We start from the raw sequence: 24,619 nt of genomic DNA on the forward strand, positions 1-24,619 counted from the left end.
GGTGAGGGAGGACGACCGGGCAACAAAAAGAGAGAGAGAGAGATGGAGCTAGGGGAAAGATGAAAGAAGACAGAAAACGAAAGAAGGAGAGAGAGAGAGAGTGATGGGAGAGTTGGTGCGCCGGCGCTTCTTCTCGCAGCTTCACACGTCTTTTTTTTTTTCGCCCGGTTCTATGAATTTTTGATGGCGAGGGTTACAGGGCTGGAAATTCAAGCTGCCTGCCATGTCAAAGCAAAAAGGAGAAGAAGAGTGGAAATGAGCAGCACAGCAAAGCGAAACAAACACACAGACTGACAGCGGGGAAAGAAAAAAAAAGAGGGAAGGGAAGAATGAAAGACGGGAGACGAAGCAATTTAAAATATGTTGCGGTAATGAGGCATGCATCGTATGTGAAGAGGGGGAGACAGGTGAGGACATGGTGGTGCTTCAAAACGAGCGTGTTGTCCTGCCATGTCAGAGAGTCAGGGTCTTCTTCTAGTACTGTATTTAAACTAGCTAAACCTGAAGGTGGTCTGTGTATATATATGTGTGTGTGTGTCATAGACAGGAAGCAGTATTCGGATGGTAGGGGCAGTGTACCATTTTGTTATTTGTCATCTATAAAAAAAGAAGTATCAGGTGCAGTGTGTAGAATTTAGTGGCATCTAGTGAAATGGACTTGGCATAAATGGAATATAATATTTCTAAGTATGTTTTAGTGTATAATCATCTGAAAGTCATTGTGTTTTCGTTACCTTAGAATGAGCCCTCGATATCTACATAGGGAACAGGTCTAGTTTCTACAGTAGCCCAGAAAGGACAAACCAAACACTGGCTCTAAAGAGGTCATTTTGTGTTGTTCATGAGTTTGGTAGCCACCATAGGTACTCAAGGGGAAGAGTGAGGGGTATTTATTTGGTTGCAATCTGCAACCTCACCACCAGATGCCACTAAATCCCACACACTGCACCTTTAAGTCAATGATCACAGATGAAACTATGGTCTATCTGAAAACCTGCTGTGTCATTTAATTTAAAATCTCAGTAGTGGACTACATGAATACTAACTGATTGCACACATTGCAATGTGAGGTACTAAAAAGACAATAAGGATCTTATTTATACTCTTATTAGTGGTGAGATAAGTGAGTGTATAAGTGATGAAATGTCACTTAGGTTTCAAGGTTCACAGTTCTTCCAAATAAAAGCAACTGTTATTAACTTGGATGCCTTCTGTCCAATTTTGAATTAGAAAATAAATAGATAGAAAATGACACTTTTGTCCATCTAAGCTATTAATGTTAACACATGGCTGTTTAAAGTTGTATGATGAGAAGTTGAAACCCTGCCTGTTTTCACACCTACAGCATAGGCCCATCAGTAAAGTCTGTACAAAGCTGGCTTAACTTCGGAAAGTTCAAACGCCTGAAAGCTCCAGAACTCCTGTTGTACAATGTGACATTAATCTCCACTCTTTAATACTTTGCATTACCTGCAATACATTTTCACCACAGTAAGGAACCATCATAATCTTCATCCAATCATTTTAATGTGATTCTACAGGGTCATTTGAATACTGTGAGATGAAGGATCTTTAGGAATTTGCTACGTATTTATGTCATCATCAAATCTCCAACTTCTTATAACATTTTAGCTGTCAAACTGACAAAACCTACTCAGAATGCAACAACTAATATCATGTTAATCATTTAGATCACAAACCAATACATTTCCTATGTCAGTATAGCACCACTTTAAACGGTAGGTAAGTAAAACTGTCCTCCCTCCACAAACCTGCTTAAATCTGCATCAATCTTACACAGGAAGGAAGAGATTGGGTTTGATTGACTGCCAGCAGGGACCTCTGCCCCTTCCACCTCCACTCCCTACCAGATGAGGAGAGAGGGGGGGGGGGGGGGGGGGGTCTTTCCTTGGCGGGAGTTGGGAGGAATGGAGGGATGGTGCTAACCTGAAGACATTAGCCCTTTTTGTGTCATCTGCTGGAGATGTAGGGGATTGCTGTAGTGAAGGCAAATTGATTATGCAGGCGGAGGATGAAGAAGGGTAGGAGTAAGGAGGGGGTGGTGGGGTGGAGTATGTAGATTACTTTGCCCCAGCGAGTTACCTGAGGTGTACAGGGCATGATAGATTTCCATTTACTCAACTGTGTGTGATTTTCTACGTCCATACATGAGAAGCTGTAGCCCATGAAGAAGCCAAAGAGCTCACAGTCACAAGAGAGGACCAGCTGGCAGTTGTAATCAAACACACACACGCACACACACACACACACACATTATCAGCAAGAACAGAAGAGACACGAGAGAAGAAATAGAAATCAAATGGAAATGGAAACCACACAAGAACAGATATTTATAGAGGAGACACTTTTCATGCTGGCACACTCAAATACACACACACACTCTCACACACACACACACACACACGCATGCACACCTTCGTTTCCATACCCACAGCTCTTTCATTCAGCAAGCGCTGGTCGTCATTAAAGGCAGATTTACTACAAATTGGACCAAATTCCCACTGTCACTTTCAATGATGGCTGCTACCATGCAGAGAGCCCGAGAGAGGGAGAGACAGTGTGTGTGTCTGCATGTGTGTGAGTGTGAGAGAGAGATATATAGAATGAGGTTAGTTTTGTGATATAACACACACACACTATCTGCTTTTATTTTATCTGCTGCTCACATCCCCCTTCAAACACGCATGAACACACAAAGTCACATTGAGATATTTTGTGTGTCTGTGAAGGAAAATTCCGCTCAAAATTTCTAGAAATTTTGACCTTCTGTTCTCTTTCTCTCTGTCTCATTGTGTGTGTGTGTGTGTGTGTGTGCGTGTGTGCGTGTGTGTCTGTGTGTGTGTGCCTGTGTGTGTGAAGAGGGGGTTAATGGCAAGTAGCTAAATCAGCCAGCCGTGACGTTAGCCACCATCCCATCTCACCCCGGGATGACGCCATTTCCTTAAATAACCGTGCACGTGAGTGTGTGTGTGTGTGTGTGTGTGTGTGTGTGTGTGTGTGTGTGTGTGCATGTGTGGGTTTTGCAGGCTTACACAGTATCTCACACTCCCAGAGGGAAGGGTAGACTACTAACCTTTATTAATTATTGAAACACACACACACACACACACCTCGCCATATCACATGATAATAGATGGCTGACCCTTGCTTAACTCTCATCTATTCTCTTCTATTGTATTTTACTGTTTTCTATACTGTTCTATTTGAGTTTAAGGGTTCGTTCATGACCTTGGAGATAACAGGATGATTCTTATCACCAGATCCACTTACTTATTCATTTTTCCAGAGCTTTTAGCTAAATCTCATGGCTTTCATCAGCAAATAGAGCTTTCATTTATTGAGGAGATGGTTTAGTTGTTACATGACCCAAGTATGCAGGTTTGGATAATAAGTAAACCATTTCCAGCTAAGCAAACTGACCATGAGGTGTGGCTGAATGCTCAACCTTTTTTTTTTTTATCAGATACTTCAATACTTAAATTTTATAGTTCTCTAGATTTTTAAAAATTCTTTTGTAATCTTTTTTAATATGGGGTGACTATTTTGTTATCTGCAATTTATTGTTGTGATTGAAACAGCTGTTTTTGTTCAGAAGTTTGTTTTACTGTAACTGTTGAGACATGTATGTGCACAGCCTCTGAGTCCAAGACAAATTTCCCTATGGGGATAATAAAGTATATCATATTGTATCATATCATATCATATTGTATCATATCATATCATATCGTATCATAACATATCGTATGATCCCCTCGCTCCTTCTTTTTCCGATCTTCTCCTTCCTTCTATATTTTCATATTTGTTCCTTTATCACGGAATGTAAAATGTTTGTCAATGTCAATCATGAATGTCTGTAACAATCTCTCTGTCATGACCCAGGTCATTGCTATGATAGAAAAGGGATATAACTGACCAAAATGTTTCCTTAAATTACTAGATTAAATCATATTAAATCAGATCCTGAAAAAAGACCAGATGACATTTAGATAATTTTCGGGAGAAGACAGTGAGAAAATGGCTTTTAGGAAACAAGAAGAAGAAGAAACAGGTTAAGAATAACAATGGATAAAGGCATTCGAGGAAGCACAGAACGCAAGAAGACAGAAGGGAAAACATGAAGAATGGTTTAATGACAGCACAGAAGAGAAGAAGAGGAATGAGGAGAGGTAAACGGGGGTAAATGAAGTGTGATTTCCACGTGGGGTGACGCTATCTGTTGCCCTGTTCCTCCGGGTTAATGGGGACTATCATAAAGCTGGGCCGCTTAGGTGGACACCGGGTCACACACATGCCACACTGGTATGTACACAAACACACACACACATACACACGGCCAGACGTGCGGTCAAGGTGAAATATGGATCCTAATGGTTGTGTCCCATCGTTAAAAGGGCTTGGAGTTGATTTATCCATCGTAAAACAGCTCGTGTGACTGTCGCAAGGAGAAGAAGGGGGCAGCCGTGAACTTGGGGTCACAGGTTTAAATCCTAATCCCCGTAGGAAACACTTAGCGTTACGTCGCCGGCATGCCTCTGCCTTTTATGCAGATTTATGGCACCAAAATCTCTGCTTAGAAACAATAGCAGTCAGTGAGTCTGACATAAAAGTTGAGTTAAAGCTCAACCTTCTACCTTTCCTGCTACAATAGTATCCAGATAATGTCACATGACTCAAGAAAACTTAATGTAAAATTGATTTATTAGACTTATTTTGACTTTCAGACTTTTTGGAACATTAAAGAAATGCCCCAACGTATATTTATTACCTTAGCTTAGCTTACATTAGCTTATTCGTTTGATGTTTCAGAGGATTGTTAAGAGTTTGATTTGTCTGCAACGCAAGGCATACAGAGATGAGTGTAGCTTAGCTTGGCACATAGCTCACAAACGGGGGAGAAAAAAAGCTTTAGCTTCAGTCAAAACTTTCATAAAAAAAGCTTTCCAGCCACTTCAAGCCTGCTATTTATATGTTTTATATTGTTTGCTAGTGAGCCAGTCACCAATGCATCCAAGAGTCAGCTGTGTTTCTGTTAAGCTAACAGTCCAAATGCTACGTTAAGCTAACTGCTCATTGAACCACAATTTCTAATTTTCTCTTTGAACGAATGCTTGTGTGAAAAACTTACAAAATATCAATAAGATACTCTTGGAGTCAGTGGAAAGCAGTGTTTAGAGCTAGGTTAAACATTTTACCAAGCTAACGTTACTGCTAGTGTATCCTCTACTTTTAGCCACATGTGATACATGTAGCCTAACCCTAACACTCTCACACAGTATGCACAATTGTTTTAATTCTGATTTAAATGTTGATTTAATACAAAGTATAGGTCATGTTTGTGTGTTTTTATGAGAAATATGTAACATACGGCAAGTGTTTCAGACCCACCTGAGGCATATGGAGGCTAGCCTGTCTATCTCTGTCTCCATGTGTTCTTGAAGCTCTCCGGGCCTGAGCAGCACCTGGCAGATGGGACAGACTGGAGCCTGGCTGTCGTACAGAGACATCTTCTTTTTACCTGGAGACAACAATGGAGATGGAGAGAGACAAGGAGACAAACATTAGACTATTTATAGATAAGACAAACAAAGGCTAGACACTCAAACAACTCTTGTATCCTGATACATTATAACCAAATTGTGTCTACTGCAGATATGGCATCAGACTACATTAATCTCAAGTTTTATCTGTTATTTTTGGCCACTGGTGCTACTCCAGTAAATAAATACATGGCAAAGATTATAATAGTTATTGGCATAGATAAACACAGGTCTGATTGAGACTGCTTCACACAAGCAAATTGAATGTACCCAACTGTGAATAAGGGTTTGTCATGTGAAACACATTCTGCAAAGTTGATTGGTCAGCTATTTAACATGGCCATGGTTTTCTGGTGTAGAAACAACAATGTAAAGTTATTAAAAAACAAGAAAAAAGTAGGAATTCAGCATCAAGGGCACTCAAGGAAACCTGTGCGTGCATGTTTTGGTTTAAAGCACATATGGTTTTAAAATCACACGCATAATGTGCAATATAATGGCATTCTAATGCATCTTACATTACACACAACAAAAGGGAATCGAGTGTTGTACAGTCTCCATTGTGTAATGTTCTTCTCAGGTCAAAGCAGAGAGGAGGAGGGAGGGGGTTTAAAGAAGTGTCAGCCATGGATGAGATAATGCTGTATAGAGTCTGCCAACACTACCTCACTTCATTGTCCTTGATCAGCAGGGCACAGGGTGGGGCCCACCTGTAAGTGTGTGTGTGTTAGTGTGCGCTTTGACTGTATGTGTGTGTCATTGTGTTTCTGGGGTTATGTGTTGGACTGTGTTTGTATTGGATGGTGTGCATTTTGCATAACAGCCTTTGTGGTGTGTGTGTGTGTGTGTGTAGGTAAGTGTGTGTATACTATAGTAGTATACATCCTACCTTTTCAAGTTTATCTTTGAGTCTGTCTGAGTCGGCTAAAAATAATCATCTATTGAAAGTGTCTCGCTGCTTAATGTTGGAGGACACTTCCCTCATTTCCTGTATTTAGCCAATCAAATGGCCTTTTTATAGTCCAAGAACAATATGCTCCGCCTTAGCCAGGATATCCTGTTAAGACTGCTTGTCACCACGGCAACAAGAGGACCAGGTAGGGGGGACTCCCTATCTGTCTCGTCTTTGGGGTTTCTCACTCTCACACACACACACACACATACACATGTGCACGTTCATATACATACACGTGCACGCGCAGGCCTCTGGGTGCACGTATCCTTGCTCACATATTGGTCTGTCAGAACAGTTTCCTGCTGCAAGAGGTCTCATCAACTAGCAGAGAACACAAACACACACCTACACAATGACACACACACACACACACACACACACACCGTCCCCTCCCTCCCTCTCTGTCTCCGAGCGTGTGTGTGCATACCGGCCTCCCATTCTCCTGCACCCGCTGCTTAACAGAGCCCACAGCACTGGACACGTTAAGTGACTTTGAAAAATAGGTAATCGATTACTCTCTATCTCTCTCTTCTTCTTCTTCTTCTTCTTCACTTTCTCTTCCTCTCTCGCTCTCACCTCTCCCTTTTTTTTCTTTTTTCACACCTATCCCTCTAACGCTCTTTTTCTCTCCAGCCTCATCCATTTCTAATTTTCTGCTCCCTATACCATCCATTTATTTCTCCACCTCTTTCTTCTATCGCTCATATCCTGTTTTAGTATTTCATCATTCGCCTCTTTTTCTTTCTTTCTTTATTTCTTACCTTTTTCCACTCTTCTTCTCCACTTATTGTCTCCTCCACACTCTGCCTTTAGTATATTTCCCTTTCTCTCCTTGTTTCTCCATCTCTTTTTTTCTCTACCACACACATACACACACACACACACACCTCCAACCCCTCCCTCCCCTGGCCCTTTATTGCTTTGACAAGATAATTTGAGTCATGCTGAAGCTGTCGCTATCCGCCACAGCAAACAAAGAAAGATCCAATCCCTGTCTACTGCTGATGGGGCTCTTTCTATTTCGCAGACAAACACACACCTGGAGGACACACACACACACACATACACACACACACACACACACACACACACACAAACCAGCATGAAAACAAATATATTGCTATACTTGATTATTTTTTTTTAGGCTTTTGTAATGTCAAAAAATTGTACTTTTCTAATATTTTTTTCCCAGTGTGAGTTTTCTTTTCTTTTTTGATTCTTCTTTTTTGAATTGTGAAATTTTCTTTATGGATGTGATTCATATTTGTACTGGCAATAGACTGATGATAAGGGGGAATATAAATGCATGGGTGTGACAAGAGAATGGCAACAATCAACAACAGGAAAGACTAAAGTGGAGAGAGGGGGAAGTGGAGGTGGGTGGGTGGGGGGGGGAGGGGGGGGTGCAAGTTTGTGCTGCGTGTGAATTGAATTGAATTTTGCCGTCTATTGGGCCACAAGCCAACCTGTTAACCACGAAAAAAAACACACACACACACACACAGATTACACTTGCGGTGATGTGATGGAACAGAAAATCAGAAAAATCAACAGCTAGTCATGTGAGAGAATAGGATGAAATAGAATATGATGCTATTGGCCAGCAGAGTGTAACATTTAGCTTAAACTCAGCAATAAATGAAGGCAGAATGCTTCAAATATGACATAAAAAAGTGAAAAAAAGACTTATTTTTTCATTTGGAACTCATGTTTTCTGTTCAAAGTGATCCACAGAATGTCATGATTCAAAAAATTTCGCCAAATCAAAAACTTGTTCACTGTCATCATTTCTCATCCTTTCCTTGTCATTGTCACCCCCTCATGTTTCCCCTTTTTCTCCCTCTCTCTCTCTCTCTCTCTCTCTCTCTCTTTTTCTGTCACACACTCCCTAAGGGAAGTGAGTGATGGGGGGAGGCGAATGGACAGATAAATCTAGGGGAGGAGAAGAAGGAGTGGTGAAGAAGAAGGAGGAGGAGGAGGGGGGGGGGTGCTTGTTGTTGATGTGATGTGATGTCGCACACCCAGGCTTGTCAGTGCCTTAAAGATGATTAATGTTGGGGCAACACACACACACACACACACACACACACACACACACACACACACACACACATATATACACCTCACATGTCCTGCTTTGGACCTCGCAGCTCAAACACACACACACACACACACACACACACACACACACACACACAGACACCCTGAGGCGCAACAAGGGTGCGTTTAATCTCGGGGAGCTCTGGGAAGGCACCAGACTCAGAGGAGGGGGTGACGAGGATAGAGGAGGAGGGGTGGGGGGGTGGGGGTGGGAGAAGAGGGGGAGAGGGGCCGGACAATAACAAGGAAATAGGCCTGACAGGACTTTTTAGCGTTGAGATTCTTCAGCGAAATGCCGGCTGGCGGGGGAGCGAACAAGGGATGGATGGATGGATGCACGAGGACGGAGGAGAGGTAGAACGGAAAAAGGAGGTGTGCATCTCTCTGTCAACTGTGATGGAGTGTCGACCTGATCCCCCCCCCCTCCACCCCCCACCTCTCTCTAATGTGCCAAGATGGATTGTCTCATCTCTCTTTTCTCTTGACTTTCTTTAGCTTCTCTCTCTCACTCTCTCTCTCTCTCCATGTGTCTTCTATCTCTCACACCCTCCACCTCCCATTTTCCCGATTTCACCCCCCCTTCTTTTTTTTTTTTTGTTTCTCTCAGTTATTTAACCCGACCCGTCCCTTTTATTATCATCCTCTCCTCTTCTCTCACAGCTCATCCCTCTCTTCCCTCTCCTTTTTCATCTCTGTCACTCGGTCCACTTAAAAGCGCTCGCCGGTATTTGTTCATGTCACAAAAAACGATCTGTCAAGCCTCTGGAAGGGGGGTGGGGGAGGGGGCGGTGGGCACATATCCACACACTTTTTGTAACCTCAGTTTGATATATTTACTAGCTGCTGGTATTGACATGTACACTTTGGCTGCTCGGGATCGATTCGCAGAGCCACTAATTCCTGTTTCAGCTGTGTTAGTTTGTCAGGGAGAATTTATATCAGCATCACAACTTGTCCAGCGACGTGTCACTTATAGATCTTCTGTTTGAAATGTTGCCGAGAACGTAAAATCAGATTAAACGAAGCTAAATAGGAGCCAACGATACTGTAAAAGTGATTGAGTTGGACTTAAATACAATCTACAGTCTGTTGTTTTATTGCATGTGTAGCCTTAAGTCAATCAAGTGACTGGCAGGCATTATATGAACTATATGAATATATAGACTTCATCTCTTTTATTTCATTTTACTATTGTTTTGTCTTTTTTAATCTATTTTAACCTAGTTTTAATAGACTTTTTCTCTTATTTTTTTATTTTCTCTTATTTATTTTACTTTATTTAAAACATTTTTATCATTCTTATTTTCTCATGCCTACATTTATCTAATTGTTTCATTTTTTTTGCTTTTTTTTGTTTTTCTTCCTTTTCTTTGTGATGTCACCTGTTCTGTCTTATTATCAACTTGTCAATCAACTATAAATCACTTTGAACTACATTAACCTGTATGAAAGGTGCAGTATAAATAAAGTTTGATTGATGCATTGATTAATTGATAGATATTAAGCTTTATGGTGATGTAATAAAAGCAATATGTTTTCTAACATCTTTGTACAACTCCTTTTGACTTTGCATGATCACTCATTCAATTACTCATCCATGTACATATCATGAGTTAAATACCTAACTTAGGTTTTTCATTTCTCACTAAAGAACTTCGATCAACACGTGTTATTTTATTGTAATAATAATAATAATAAGCTCAAGAGCAACCCGTTTCTTTCTTTAAACCTATATTTTCCTTTTCTTCTGACCTTATTAAAACCCAATATGTTGAAAACCATTTTTTGGTAGCAATCCATCTCTTTGCCACAAACTGGGCTTGCACATTTGATGAAGGTGACAACATGTGGAAAGACTCATAAAGCTTTATTATTACACAACATCAAGTCATATTTCATGTTTTATATTAGGGCTCTGTAATTTTATTTGCCAAAAAAAGGTCATTCACAGACAAATAAATGAGCAGTATGTCATCCCCACGTAATCACTGTGCTTATTGTACTGTATGTAATGTGAAGAGCATTCCAAACCAACAAGTGGTGACATAAGCCTAACCCTAAAACTATATTGGCCAATCAGAAGCCTTAAAAAAAAGCTTTTTTTATTGTAGGTTGAACAGGTTTCCTCCAAAAGTGGTGATACTGGGGGCAAGGCCTGTTTGGTGGGGGTTGGATTATGTAGCAGTGACCCCTGTAGTGCATTCTAACACCTCTGTTTTTCAGTATAACCCTAACCCTTACTCTACAGTTATGTGTAAATATATAAAAAGGTCCTGTTTACGAGGCCAAATCTGCTAGTGGAGGAAATGTCACCTCATGTAATGGTGCATATTCTGATGTCACAAGCCAAAAACTCAATGTTCCATGTCTAAACATGAACACTGAGTTTCGGAACATCCTCACCTGTTCCAAAAGTTCAATTTTCAGTGATCAAAAATTGCACTTTATGTGAAGAGGAGAGTTTAAAACACACTGAAAAAGCTAAGTTTTAAAAAATACCTGTATATGTGTAGACTAGACCTCACTCTTAGTGTAATTACTCAAAGCCAACCTCATGTAACCCATACTAAACATCAGACATGTTCTTCATTAGGCTTTTATAACGCTATATTTCCTAAATAATGAGTAGAGTCACACACACACAAACACACACACACACACACACACGCACAACTCGACAGGCAATTATAGACACCAGATGGCGAGGAGGAGAGAGCTGCATCATACGGAAGAGTGGAGAGCAAAGAAGAAGAAAGAAGAAGAAGAGGAGGAGGCATCTTTTCATGCATTTACATTGTTTCACTTTTGTCATTGCTTTCATTCCTTCCTTCCTTTTTTTCTTTCAACCTTTACCTTCTTCCTTCCTTTCATAATCTATACCACACATCCTCATCCTCACCTATAATTGGATATTTAAAAAGAAATGTAGCTTCTGTTTCACCTGTTCTTTACCCCAATGATAAAATATTGCTCAAATGACGTCGCTCATCAAATCTATTTAAACACATGAAGCTTTATCTTCTTTTTTTTTTAAACTTTTTTTCCCTCTGCTGCACACACACCCACACACACACACACACACCTTCTCTCCCCTCCCTGCGTCGCTTTGGTCCAGATGAAGTGGGAATCAATAGATGCTAGATAGCGCCGGCTCCCAGTCACAGACTACAATGAGCTGAGGTAAAAGGCCACCTCCAGAGAGGACAGGGATTGTTAGCTCAATACTCTGCTCTCAATGGAACCACAGATAAAAAACCATTTGGGGTGGAAGGGAGGAGAGGGTGGGGTGGGGTGGTGGTCCTCATGGCTCAATGGGCTAAGAGGCAAAAGCATGTACTCACAACACTGTGGGTCCAAATCCCATTTAATGACCTGTATTGCATGTCATCCCTTCACTTTTATCTCACCCCATCACTCTTGCCTCATACATTGGGGGCTTCTCCTGAGAAAATGTAGCTATAGCTTGAATGGATTCTGTATTATGACGTATATTTAGGCAGAATATTCCTTCAAATGTGTCTTTTTAGAGCAGAAGTGCCTTTAACTTGGGCTATTTCCTGTCTTTTTTTTAAATATATATATCTGCTGCAATGGGATTGAATGAACTTGTAAATTCTATACGCACAATCAGCTAATGAGAGCCGAGCATGTAAACTGGATTTAAGCGCAACAATAAGAGTCTGGGGTGAAAGACAAGAACTGGATTTATGAGTTGGCTCATGTACAGTATGTACAGAAACACACACACACACACGCACACACACACACACACACACACAGAGGCGCAACTCCCAAATGGAATTACAAAGTGTCTACATGTAGAGGCTGTTTTTCTGTCCTTGAACAACTGTCTTCTCCTTGTGAGCACACACACACACATACACACACACACACACACACTTCCACCCCCCTCCCTCCCTAAATGAGTTTTCTGACATGCATCAAGTGTTTATGCCCGCTACCCCTCTTTTTTCTCGCCTCCCCTCCTCCCTTTCTCTTCCCTTCCCCTCCTCTCGGCGCTCGCCCGGCCGGTTAGCTATAACACCCGCCAACATCGGTAAACAAGGAAATCTCTCAGCCGCGGCCCGGCGTGTAACAGCATTACCGCGCCCGATAACCTCTTCAAATAATGTGCGATAAGGGGAATTTGATTTGATTCACGGAAACGGGGGAAAGAGGGCCACTTCTACCCCCCGCCCTCCTCCTCTTTCCCTCCTCAATCTCTTCCCCCTTTTTCTTTCTTTTCTATTTCCTCTCTCCCTTCCTGCCTCTTCTTCCTTTTCACTTAGCCTGAGGGTCCAGGCCTCCTCCTCCTCCTCCTCCTGTCACACCCCCCCCCCCCCCAACCTTATTCCCCTTCTCCAGAATGACACCGCCTCGCATCCACAATCAAATAAATCCCAGCCGAGGTGTCAGCCTTCATTTCGACTCTCCCCTCTTCTTCTCCCCAACCGACGCAAGGTGAGGTGAGAGGCCCCCGTAAAGCCATCATCTCCATAATGGCAAATATGAGCCCTAAAGCCCAAAAACCAGAGGCCGTATTAACACAAATGGGACGAGCAAGGTGTGTGTGTGTGTGAGCGTGTGTGTGAGCGTGTGTCTCTGAGTGAGGTGATATGGTTTTTTTCTTAAGTGAGCTGTGATTTAAGCAGGCTAGACACTAGGCTGATCACTGCTTCTATCTGTGTGTTTGTGTATGTGTGTGTGTGTGTGTGTGCGTGCGTGTGTGTAGAATAGATGAGGCTGTGTGGCTCATTCAGAGGACATTTGATGAAATGGAACGGGGGTCAACTTCAGTTTGCCACCCAGGCTGCGTCTCCCGCTCCGCCATGTGTGTGTGTGTGTGTGTGTGTGTGTGTGAGCGTGTGTGTTTCCAGTGTCTTTTCTCTCTCTCTCTCTCTCTGCACGCGTGTGTGTGTGTGTGTTTGCGCGGCCTCACTCCCTGACAGTGATGCATGGCGCTTTTAAATAGCACTCCTCCACGCCCTGCTCAAAACTCATCACCGGGCTCTTTCACTATCCCTCCCTCCCTCACTCCCCCCCTTCCTCTCCAACGCTCCCTGGGGTTGTCACTTTTAGAAAAGCAAATGAAATGTCGGCACGGTGGAGAGAGGAGGGGATGAAGAGATGACCGGATAGAGGGATGGAGAGGGGAAAGGTGTGTGTTTATGTGTGTGTGTGTGTGTGTGTGTGTGTGTGTGTGTGTGTGTGTGTGTGTGTGTGTGTGTGTGTGTGTGTGTGTGTTGATATGTTTGCTGTCTTTTTAAGTCAAGGGAGTAAAGGATGTATCAGTGTGAATGTATGCATGTGGAGGAGGAGGAGGAGGAGGAGGAGGAGGAGGGTGAAATATACATTTTTGGAAGATGCATTTATTTCACATGGACAGGACATCAGTTTGGATTTGGCAACATGGGAACCACAACTGCGACTCTTATTACACGCAGGATATTCCCTTTTTTCTCTCTTGCGTTACTGGGAAAAGCATTGGGACTGGTGGAAAGGGTTTTTAGAAGCCAGCTCTTAAATAAAAGCTCAAAAAAATTCCAAAAAGTGGAATTTGTTGAAGGATTTAGGAAAAAGAAAGAGAGAAAGATCATCATAAATCATCTGCCTGCTGCCTGGTTTTTGAGGATTCACTGATAAATGGTCATCTGATGATCTGTGTGTGTGTGTGTGGGTGTGTGTGTGTGTCAGCATGTGTAATGTGGGTTTTTACTCCTGGGACCTCGCTACGTGCGTGTGTGTGTGTGCGTGTGTGTCTGACTGAAAGACAGCGGTGGGATGTTCGTGAGGTTATCTCCAACTACTGACAGCTGTTTATTTAATCAATCACCTTGTCAGTGTGTGTGTGTGTGTGTGTGTGTGTGTGAGAGAGAGAGAGAGAGGCAGAAAGAAGTAAATTAATGGAGCATTAACCAACCACTGACCCACAGAGCAGAGGCACAACCGGTCGCTATAGAAGCCAAATCTCAATTCAAGACCCCCATCGTACACACACACACACACACACACACACACATAAAACTTCAAAATAGATAAAAGCAGGTGTTTAAAACATTTATAATGAATAATTTATCCCCATAATTAATCATGAATAATTAATTCCTTGGAAACGTTGTACATGTTAAATATTTAAAGGCATCCAAATTGAAATATTCATTTCTATGATTATCATTTGTGGACATTCTAGTTTTTAATTTTTTTTCTTCTATTTTGCTTCGAGCACTATTATTGTAAATGTAATGTGTCATCACTGCACAGCATGTCTTGTATGATATGCATAATTAATACTTAAAAAAACGAGATTCAGAGACGACAGAAAGAGACGTTTTTGCTCTCACTGACCTCTGCCCTCGCTCTCTCCCTCTCTCTAATTCTGCTGACAGCCTCTGTTTCATTTCTCCTTCCTCAGCTGTGCAGAGGAAGAGGAGGAGGAGGAGGAGGGATACCTAACCGAGAGGTGTGGGCGTGAGGCCTGTCGGCGCTCATTTCCATCCCAAAGGGCCTCATCACCGGGCAGGAACATGCCGTGTCAGTGGGCAAACAGGGACATCAGCAGGTTCCAAATAGACGTCCTGACTCAGCCCTAATCACACACACACACACACACTTGTTTATGTGTGTGTGTGTGTGTGTGTTAACTAAGCGAGAACAGGTGTAACCAGCATGTTCAATGCACAAAAAGACTAAATATGAGTGCAACAAACCTTCTTCTACACTGATTCAGAAGCAGATCTACAGAAATAGAGGAGTCTCTTTATCTCTCTCTTTTACTCCCCTTTTTTCCTTTCATCTTCCTCTCCTCTTTTCCCTCTTTCTATCTCTCCCTCCCTCTCATTATCTCTCTCTCTCTCTCCCTGCTGCTTTCATATGGTCTAGCGGCTGAATTAATTACCAAAGCCAATTAACGCTAGATTGGCTGATGTTTTAACTAATTAGCTTTAATGAGGGTGCCGTGGCTGCCTGCACTGTGTTAATTGAATCCTAACAGCGTAGGAGGCAGCCTGCGGAGACAGAATGAAAGGGATGGATGGATGGAAGGATGTAGGGAAGGTGTAGGCTTTACATATACGCACAAGTTGTTATTGATAATATTCAGAGCGCATCGCAGGAACACCCACCCTGCTGCTCCTGCTTTATTATTAACATTATTGGCCTTTCGTACAAGACGCCGTATGTCTCAAACACTCATAAAAAATAAAAAAAACACACACACAAAGAAACAGGATACTATAAAAAGAAGTGATGTGATTATGTTATGTCACCTCGCGCGTTGCCTTTATTTGCTGGCCGAACGTAACTAAGTTTTGTTAATAGCGCTCATATCCTCGCCGTGGTTAAAGCTAGCTGTACGCCGCAGTATTTGTTATTGCAAAACGTGCCTGGCAAAGAGGAGCAGCAGATTAAAATCTTAGATCAATGTCACGCTGTCCTCTCTCCTGGTGCCGGATTACTGGCTGGCGGTGTACCTGAACTTCATTTTCAACCTGCCTCTGTGAGAGCAAATCATGAGAGATGTGAAATGTATGCGTTGTTGCATGAAAAGATGTATGGATTAACCTGAAATGTCATTTGAAAAGGTGTAAATATTGTCATTTGACACCTATGAATTTGGTGTAATTGTCCTTTAAATGCCATGAATGATGTCATGACAGTAAACCACACCATGTAAAGGAAATAAAACCTAAACTTCTAATGTTCCTTTACATAATAAAAGTGGAAAATGAATTATACTTGTGTACAAAAAGAGGTGCAGCTGTTCCCATATAATAGAAGATTCTAGAAAACTGTACATTTCAAAATAAAATGCACTGTTAAACACTGATATGCAACATATTACAAAAAGTTACAGTGTTATCCATGTCCTCCTCCTCATCTCTCTGAGCCCCCCCCACCCCCCCATCTCGCCGATCTGCAGACATGAACGGCGGCAGATTGTCTGAGGTGGCCATAAAAATCTGCATGGCCGTGTAAAAGGCTTAATGATTTTAAAGTTACAAGAGAAAAGAGGCCGCAGTTTGTCTCATCCATCAAGTCAAGCACCGGCAGCCTTCGCCAAATGGCCTTGCCACCTAACCTGCTACTTAGCAATGCAGGGCCAAATATGCCCCCCCCCCCATCCCCACCACCCACCTCCTCCTTATCCATCTCTCTCTTCTACACATTTTGTCTTTGCTCCAATAAGACAGAATCATTTCTTTCCTCCCTGCTCTTTGTATCTCTTTCACCGTCTCCGTGTCACCTGTTTCTCAGCTTTTCCGGTTTTCTTAAGAATCACGGTTGAAGTTTCGTGTTGAGAGTTGCTCGCTTTGGAAATATTTTTTTTCTGTCCACATTTTATCTGCATCTGCTACTTTTGACAATATGCTCAAAATGTCTTCAACAATGGAAGCACCTGGATCATTTAATAAACTAGATTTCATGATTAAATACATAGTTGTGTTAGATTAGTTTAAGAAAGTACTCAAATATCAAATATCAGTGAGCCTCATTGGCTGTAGATGTCATACCAGCCAGCCCCCTCCCAAAAAATCACTGCAAAATTCAATGAAACATATTCAATTGACATCCATATCTAGAAATCTAAGCATCCAAAAGTAGCCAAAAAATCTCTTCACAGAATGTTATGTACTGATTATGATATGTATTCTGTTACTTTTTCCTCCACCAATCACACATTTTCATTGCAAGACACTGAGCTCAGTATTTCATTGAAGCTGAGCTCTGAAGAGTCATTGGTAGATTGCAAGAGAGAGAGTGTGTGTGTTATATCATCTTAAAGCTCTCCGTAAGGCCCTTTTGGCACCTCCTTAACCACTTCCCTCTGCAGCCCCCCCCCACCCCACCCACTCCACCCACTCCCACACACACCATGCAACTATAGTCTCCTCTTACACATGTTAACCCTTTGACCTGTTGTTCCAGACAACAATGTCATCAACAGTAGCTCTTACAAGTCCCCTCTGTTTGTCTTACACACTCAGATATCAGTGATCCAACTTATAATGAGATGGATGAAGAAGGGAAGGGATTAGAAATGAATAGAAACAGTCTTTCCTCCTGTTTGCTGCATGTTTTGAGATTTCTTATCAGCGCTGAGGTATCGAATCCATGTTAACACTCTCATACACTCGTATCCCTCAAGAGATGTGGTCATGTTGAGGGGAAGGGCGGGTATATTTCATGTTCCTGGCTTCTGCTCATCTATCAAGCTGCTCCACACATAACACTGACTACTGTACCACCTTACCCACTCTTAAAAATCGTGTTAACCCTTACATACTGTTCATATTCTGACCCATAATTCATCTCTAAACCAATTCACATTCATTAATTCCCTATCAGTTATTAATAAATGTTTGATTAATCCTTCTGTTTGATTAAAAGACATTTGCAATCACTATTGTATGGTCCAGGAGAATATTTGATAGAATATGATGAATGCAACATGATTGAATGCTGATTTTTGGTCTAATTTGTACATTTGCATGTATAAAAATGTGTCAGCTGAAAAGTCCAGGTAAAAGAAATGTGTATATGGTGTCTTTATAGCTCTCAAATGTAAAAATGGTTCAAATCTGAACCTTGAATAGTATGTAAGGGTTAATGCTTAAAAAATTAAAAAGTGAGCCAAGTATTGCATCTTTTTTTCCAACTAAGCATCCCTCTCATTCTTAGAAAAAGTTGAATTTTTGTGATTTTAAAACTAAATAAACCTACTTCACATAGATTATTGCATACATTCATATCCTCAGCTTCATTTGCTCATAATTGAAACATTCACATTCTTTTTTTTTTTTTCATTTTGACATCGCATATGATGAAAGATGGATTTATAAAAGATTGCGATAACCGGTGTCGGAACATTTAGATTCACGGGTTTCTATTAGCGACGGTGATGTCATTCAAGCACAATCGCTGCTATAAACGCACACGACAATAGCCAAATGTAAATCAGATAAATAGATGAAATTGAACAGTCATTCAAAGCGGGCCCCATTCTACTCCTGAAAACCTCATGAGCCTTTTGTATAACAGATGCTATTGTAGGTGTGTGTATTTATGTATGTGTGTGTGTGTGTATGTGTGTGTGTGTGTGTTGGGTTGTCAGCGATTGAGAAGAACCTATTTCCTCTTGCTGAATCCCCGGCTCTAAATGATGGATTGATATCTCTCTCACTGTGGATTATATGCGAGCGTGTGTGTGTGTGTGTGTGTGTGTGTGTGTGTGTGTGTGTCAGTAGCCCTCTCAGCCTCTTGCTGCCTCTCCTCTCAGGCCCTTATCAGCTCTTGTCACAAACAGAGGATAGGGGATAATCCTTCATACAAGGGGAGCAGTCTGGCCTTCCATCTATCTAGCTGTCTGTCTAGCTGTCTCCTATATTACCCCTCTCACCCGAGTGTCACCGGAATAGAAATCAAACAGACACAAAGCAAACTTCCCGCATCACGCTAATCTCCGTCGGCTCGATTTTTAGATGGCAAGTTTGATGAGAAACAAACCCAGCAGTGTTCTTCTAGAGAGTTTTTTGGTGGCATTGTAGAAAGTTTGCAGCACATACAGTGTCATTATTTGCAGAGAGGATCAAGATTGAAGTTGGAAGTTTATTGATGGGAATTCTGTGTTTTCCTTGGGTGTCACTCGTCCCAGTTAGAGTAAAAAAAAAAAAAGGCACCACAGGACCCTTGCGTGCCAGAAAATGAAAACTTTCCTAAGTTACTGGTCAGGCCCACGCCTCGGGGTGCTGTGTTGTGGTTTTGGGGGAGCTTGCCACGTCCTTATGACAGTAGGCGCTGCTGGTCACCCTGAGTTCCAAAGAATGTGAAGATTTGGCTAAGCACGAAAACTGGACCGGACTGCCGAGCTTTTTCACGAGCGAGAGCCTTTGTGAAAACACGAAAATTCACATCGTTTTTATAATGGCACAAACAATCATTTATACACCGCTCACATCATATAATTTATATGAGCACTTTTGTTCTAAAATGAGATTTTTTAAAGTGCAATAAAAGCAAAATAACATTAAAACATTTGAACAAATTGTTACCCAACGCTGACTCGCATGAGTCTCGTACCACTTGAGAGGAGACTCGATCCAGATGGAAAAAATCATGCTGTTGAATTATTTTGGTTTAAGCCTGAAATACACTGATGTTCTATACTCACAATGCATTCTTTGTTTGTCTCTCTCATTCCCTGTACAGTCATATATCTATATATATGTGTATGTGTACAGTAAAATATATATATACACATCTGGGTGGTAATACTTGAGCAGAGCAAATATGAGAATCAGCTGGAGTGGGTTATTGCACAGGTCACACCTGAGGCTATTTGTGTGTCTATGAGTGTGTGTGTGTGTGTGTGTGTGTGTGTGTGTGTGTGTGTGTGTGTGCGTGTGCATGTGCGTGTGGCACAATCAGACACTCGCGATCGCATCACAGGGCCGCAATTGGACATCATTGTGATCTTTATCAATCTGCTATCTCTCCGCCTTACAGGACTCTGCCTATCATCTCTTCCTTCTCATTTCCTGTCCTCTCCTTCCCCTTCCCACATTCTTCACCACCCCTCTCCCTCAACACACACACACACACACACACACTCCTTCAGCCTGGTAATATGACAGCGTCCAATAGAGGGGGATGTTTAGCTACATTTTGCTCTCGAGGGCTCTTGTGGGGGCCTTTGGTATTTTTTGCTCAGAAGAAAGTAACATTCCAGAAAAGGTCCATCGCGTTCACTCTTAAAATGATATCGTCCATAAAACCATGAAACAAGTGCGAAACTGAGCCGAATATATGAAATATTTCTTTATTTTTCCCCCCAAAAAGATTCTTCTTTTCATTACAGGAGTATTTATCTTCAGATTTTGTTCCACTAATGTCAAGAAAATAACAGAAGATTGAAGAAAATTTGTTGAAATAAATGGCACGTAAAGTGAAGGCAGTTTGCCATCATTTTTAGAAACTTGTCTTTAGAAAACATTGAATTTTTAAGGCTCAACATCTGATTACACATTCTTGCTTTCTCTCTTTATATCTTTGACCCTCCAATGAAAACTATCCATCTCCAAAATGTCACATTTAAGAAAACAGACCTGTCATTGTGAGAACACACTTTTGGAATAATTTAGTGCTTTATTTTGGTAAAGAAGTCAAAAAAATAAGGTAGCAGTGATCATTCAGTGCATCTGAAAAAGTCATATATGGAGTTAAGTGGTTTTTACTGAACAGTGATGAGGCCAATCCCTACTTTTGTCCACTCTCAGATTCAGTATGGAGGCTTTCTCACACACACACACACACACACACACACACACATACATACACACACAAGGTTGAGGGGACAGGTCTGCAGCTCAGATCAATAGAAAATTAAAGAGACTGAAATGGTTTCTGCTCACATATTAACCTCCCTTCTCTTTTCTCCTTTGCCTTTATTTTCCACTCATCTTTTCCTCTCTCTCTCTCTCTTCCTTTCTCAATACGTCTCTCGCCCTCCTCTAATAGCCGGTGCGGCTGATGGCTACACTGTTTCAAACAATTTGAGTGTAGGTTTTTAGTGACAGAGGGAGAAAGAGAGAAGAGATGTTGGAGCTTTGAAGACGAGGCGCGAGAGAAAAGAGGGCGAGATGGTCGGATGAAGGGATGAGGTGGAAGGACAGGGGCAGTAATAGCACGGAGACGACAGGGGCTTCGGATACTCTCTTTCTCTCTGGACACGCACACACACACACACACACACACACATACCGTCTGGGGACTCAAATCTCAGAGCAATTTTCAGGCCGGATGATTGGCAGCTTGATGCGTATTCTTCCCCTACAAGACCGGCTGATAACTCCAGCTATCCTATTCCACGCCATCTCTCTTCTCTCTTTTTCTCCCACTCTCACCATCTTTTTTTTTTTTTTTTTGTCGCCTTGCCCCCCTCTCCGACTCCCTCCTATAGCCCCTCTCTCATCCTTTTTTTTCTCCATCCCTCTTTGCCTCTCTCTCTGTCTCTCTCTCTCTCTCTGGGCCTGTTGTGGGGATATTACAATGACAGAGGCGATAAGGGACATTTATCACATGTGCGGCGGGGTGAGCGAGAGAAAGCCCTCAACAGGTCTATGGGGAGGAACACACACACGCACACACACACACACACAGCATTGAGACATACAGCAATGCACGCAAATGTGCAAGCAGCCATGCACATTTATGCACATAAACTCAGACAAATTAATAAACAGTCAGAGGTTGCACACACTTACACAAAACTGCATCCACTCACACACACACACACACACACTCACACACACACTGAGTGTAACGGTGAATCATCCTCCTTTTCCCCATTTTGTATTTTGCAGTTGACTGAGGCCAATTCCCCATAATTCAATACAGTTGAAAAATGAAACCCTGGTAAATCGCTACAGCGATTTTACAGATCCCCGCTTATCCTCATAATTCATTATTTCCAAACTGTAACAACATTACATTTCATTTGTAATGCTCCGCCTGCCTCAGCCATTTGCCAATTGTTATATCTTATTGTTTTCTCTCTCCAAGGGGGAGAAAAGTGAGTTATTGGGGGAGAAATGGCGGCTGGCTGGGCTGGGCTGGCTTCACCGCCTCTCTCACCTGCCTGTCTGTCTGTCTGTCTGTCTGTCTGTCTGTCTGTCTGTCTGTCTGTCTGTCTGTCTATCTATCTGTCTGTCTATCTATCTGTATGTCTCTTCATCGGCCCTGACTGACTGTCTCTGGATCTGTCTCACCGAGTCCGCCGGCTGCACGAGCGCACACGTAGGAGGGGGGGGACACAGGAGAGTTTTTGTCTTCATTGTGGTCAGCTGATAATGAAGCTGATAATGAAGCTATTGTCGTGGAGCGTTCTATATATATAAAAATGGACACTCTGACACAGGCTGACTGGCCTTTTTGTTTTTCTCAGCACCGTGGTACAGTCGGATCCACAGCTGGAGCGGTGCAGGGCGGAGACGGGGGCGAGGATGGGGTGAGGGAGAGGAGAGGAGAGGAGAGGAGGGGGAATGGAGAAAGGTTAGAGAGGGAGCGAAGGAAGGAGACGGGTAACGAGGAGAGTGATACATGAGAGTGGAGTGAAAGATGAAAGCTCTCACTCTGATTCTTTTAATTTTTCACTGTATTATTGTTTCACTTGGATATGGATGCAGCGTTTTGTGCCAAATACCCAAATATGAAACAGGATATTATAAACTATTAACAGCTGAGCATAAATCCATCTTTAGAATTGCCCATCTTCCAATTTAGGAATGAAAGAGAGGGGAAATAATGCCTCTATACATTTAGATAATGCAATCATTTTATCATATGGGATTACTCTGTGAAGAACCGCCACTTTTTCATTTTCTAAAGCATTTAAAGTCACAGGAGGAGGAAGAGAGAGAGAAAAAAAGAGAAGAAGACATGCAATCAAAGCAGGAGAAAAACTTGCTGCAATTTAAAACATTATACAGCAACCCATAAGATTTTGTCAATACGCTGGAGAAATATCCTCTCGCGCCGGGCTTCGGGAGATGACTGGAGAAGGGCGTTTTGCAATATTTACAGCGTCAAAAAGAGATTCTTCAAATAGGGGGAGAAAAAAATCACTTAGATCAAAATAGTGGAATAGCCATTAATCTGAGAGCTAAAAAACACACTTTGATGTCTCTTTCTCTCTCTCTCTCTCTCTCTCTCTCTCTCTCTCTCGACTTCTCCCTCACACACACACACATGAGCAGAGACACCATCCTTCCCGCTATCTCCCCCATTTATCACGGCTGTAGCTGCTCGCCGGGGCCCTGCCCATGTTACTGTACCCTGTCACACTGCTGGCTAAACAAACTGCTCCTTGATGTATGAGGGCCTACACCACGGCCATAAACTTATTCACTTTTAACTAGCATGCTACCGGCTTGGCACGACCAGACATCACCTCTAGTATGTGTATGTATGTGTGTGTGTGTGTGTGTGTGAAAACTGCCTATGAGAAATTAACCCCCTGGGTACCGCTTCATAACTCACTCCTTTCTTTCTTTCCTCTCTCTCTCTCTCTTTCTCTGTTCCCTTCCCTTCCCTCTCTCCCTATCCATCTATCTTTATTCCTCAGCTGAGGCATTAGTCCTGTATCTATTACCCATTAGAGTGTGTATGTGTCTTTGACAATGGAGGAAATGGTTCAAGTGGAAGAAGAAGGAGGAGAAGGAAGAAGAAGGAAAAGAAGAATCGCAGGTCTTATATGTCTTGCTCGGCGACATATAAGTGGTTTCCGACTGGCGAGAGAAAGTGTGGACATCAGTCTTCTGTCTCGTCTTCTCTTCCCTGCTTTTTTTTTTTTTTTTTTTCTCAGGAAGGCGCCACCACTTCCTTTTATTCCGCTTTTTAATTGAGTGCACGCAGATAAGACAGGAGATTGTAAAGCCATATAACCGACTGATTTTTGTGATGTTGGCACCTTGGCACATGTGTCAACCTCCAAACATCCTCTCACCCCCTCCCCTTAACCCCTACCCAACCTCCCCCTCCCTCCTCCATTCTCCCAGGATGCTTTGCTGTTTTATTGACTATATGTATTTATTGTCTCCAGTCAGTCTGGAGTCTATCGGATGACGCGCTAATCTGGCCGAACGCGATTAACGATTAATTGACAGCTGCGGCGTTATCGATATCATTACCTCCTCCCCGTGACACGCAACACACACATACACTGGCACAAATATGCAAACAAGCAGCACCCATGTCTGACACATCACACAGCACCACCTATGCACACATAGCCAGCAGAGGTTAATCACATTGGGCTTTTTTGTAATGTTTTATGACTGCAGTAAGTTGTAGCAGCATGGCCCCCCCATCCTTCCCTTCTTCTTATCAAGCAATAAATTCATTAGTGGCTAACACACCTCGCTGGGGCAGCTCATTTAGTTCTGACAAACAAGATTAGAGGACAGAGGGGGCAAGAGGGTGGATGTGGACGGTGAGCTCTGAGATCATAGGA

General features: G+C 42.3%; 1 protein-coding gene across 2 annotated transcripts in view; it reads right to left on the bottom strand.

Moving 5' to 3' along the window:
* The window catches only part of rnf220a (ring finger protein 220a), a 164,335-nt gene that overhangs the window by 41,668 nt on the left and 98,048 nt on the right, over positions 1 to 24,619 (bottom strand). For both annotated transcript variants that reach the window (XM_053329898.1, XM_053329897.1), the window contains exon 2: positions 5,407 to 5,536. In XM_053329898.1, the coding sequence (XP_053185873.1) occupies positions 5,407 to 5,536 (130 nt within the window). The remainder of the gene's footprint in view (positions 1 to 5,406; positions 5,537 to 24,619) is intronic.

Source organism: Scomber japonicus, chromosome 12 (assembly GCF_027409825.1).
Source record: "Scomber japonicus isolate fScoJap1 chromosome 12, fScoJap1.pri, whole genome shotgun sequence".
NCBI lineage: Eukaryota > Metazoa > Chordata > Actinopteri > Scombriformes > Scombridae > Scomber > Scomber japonicus.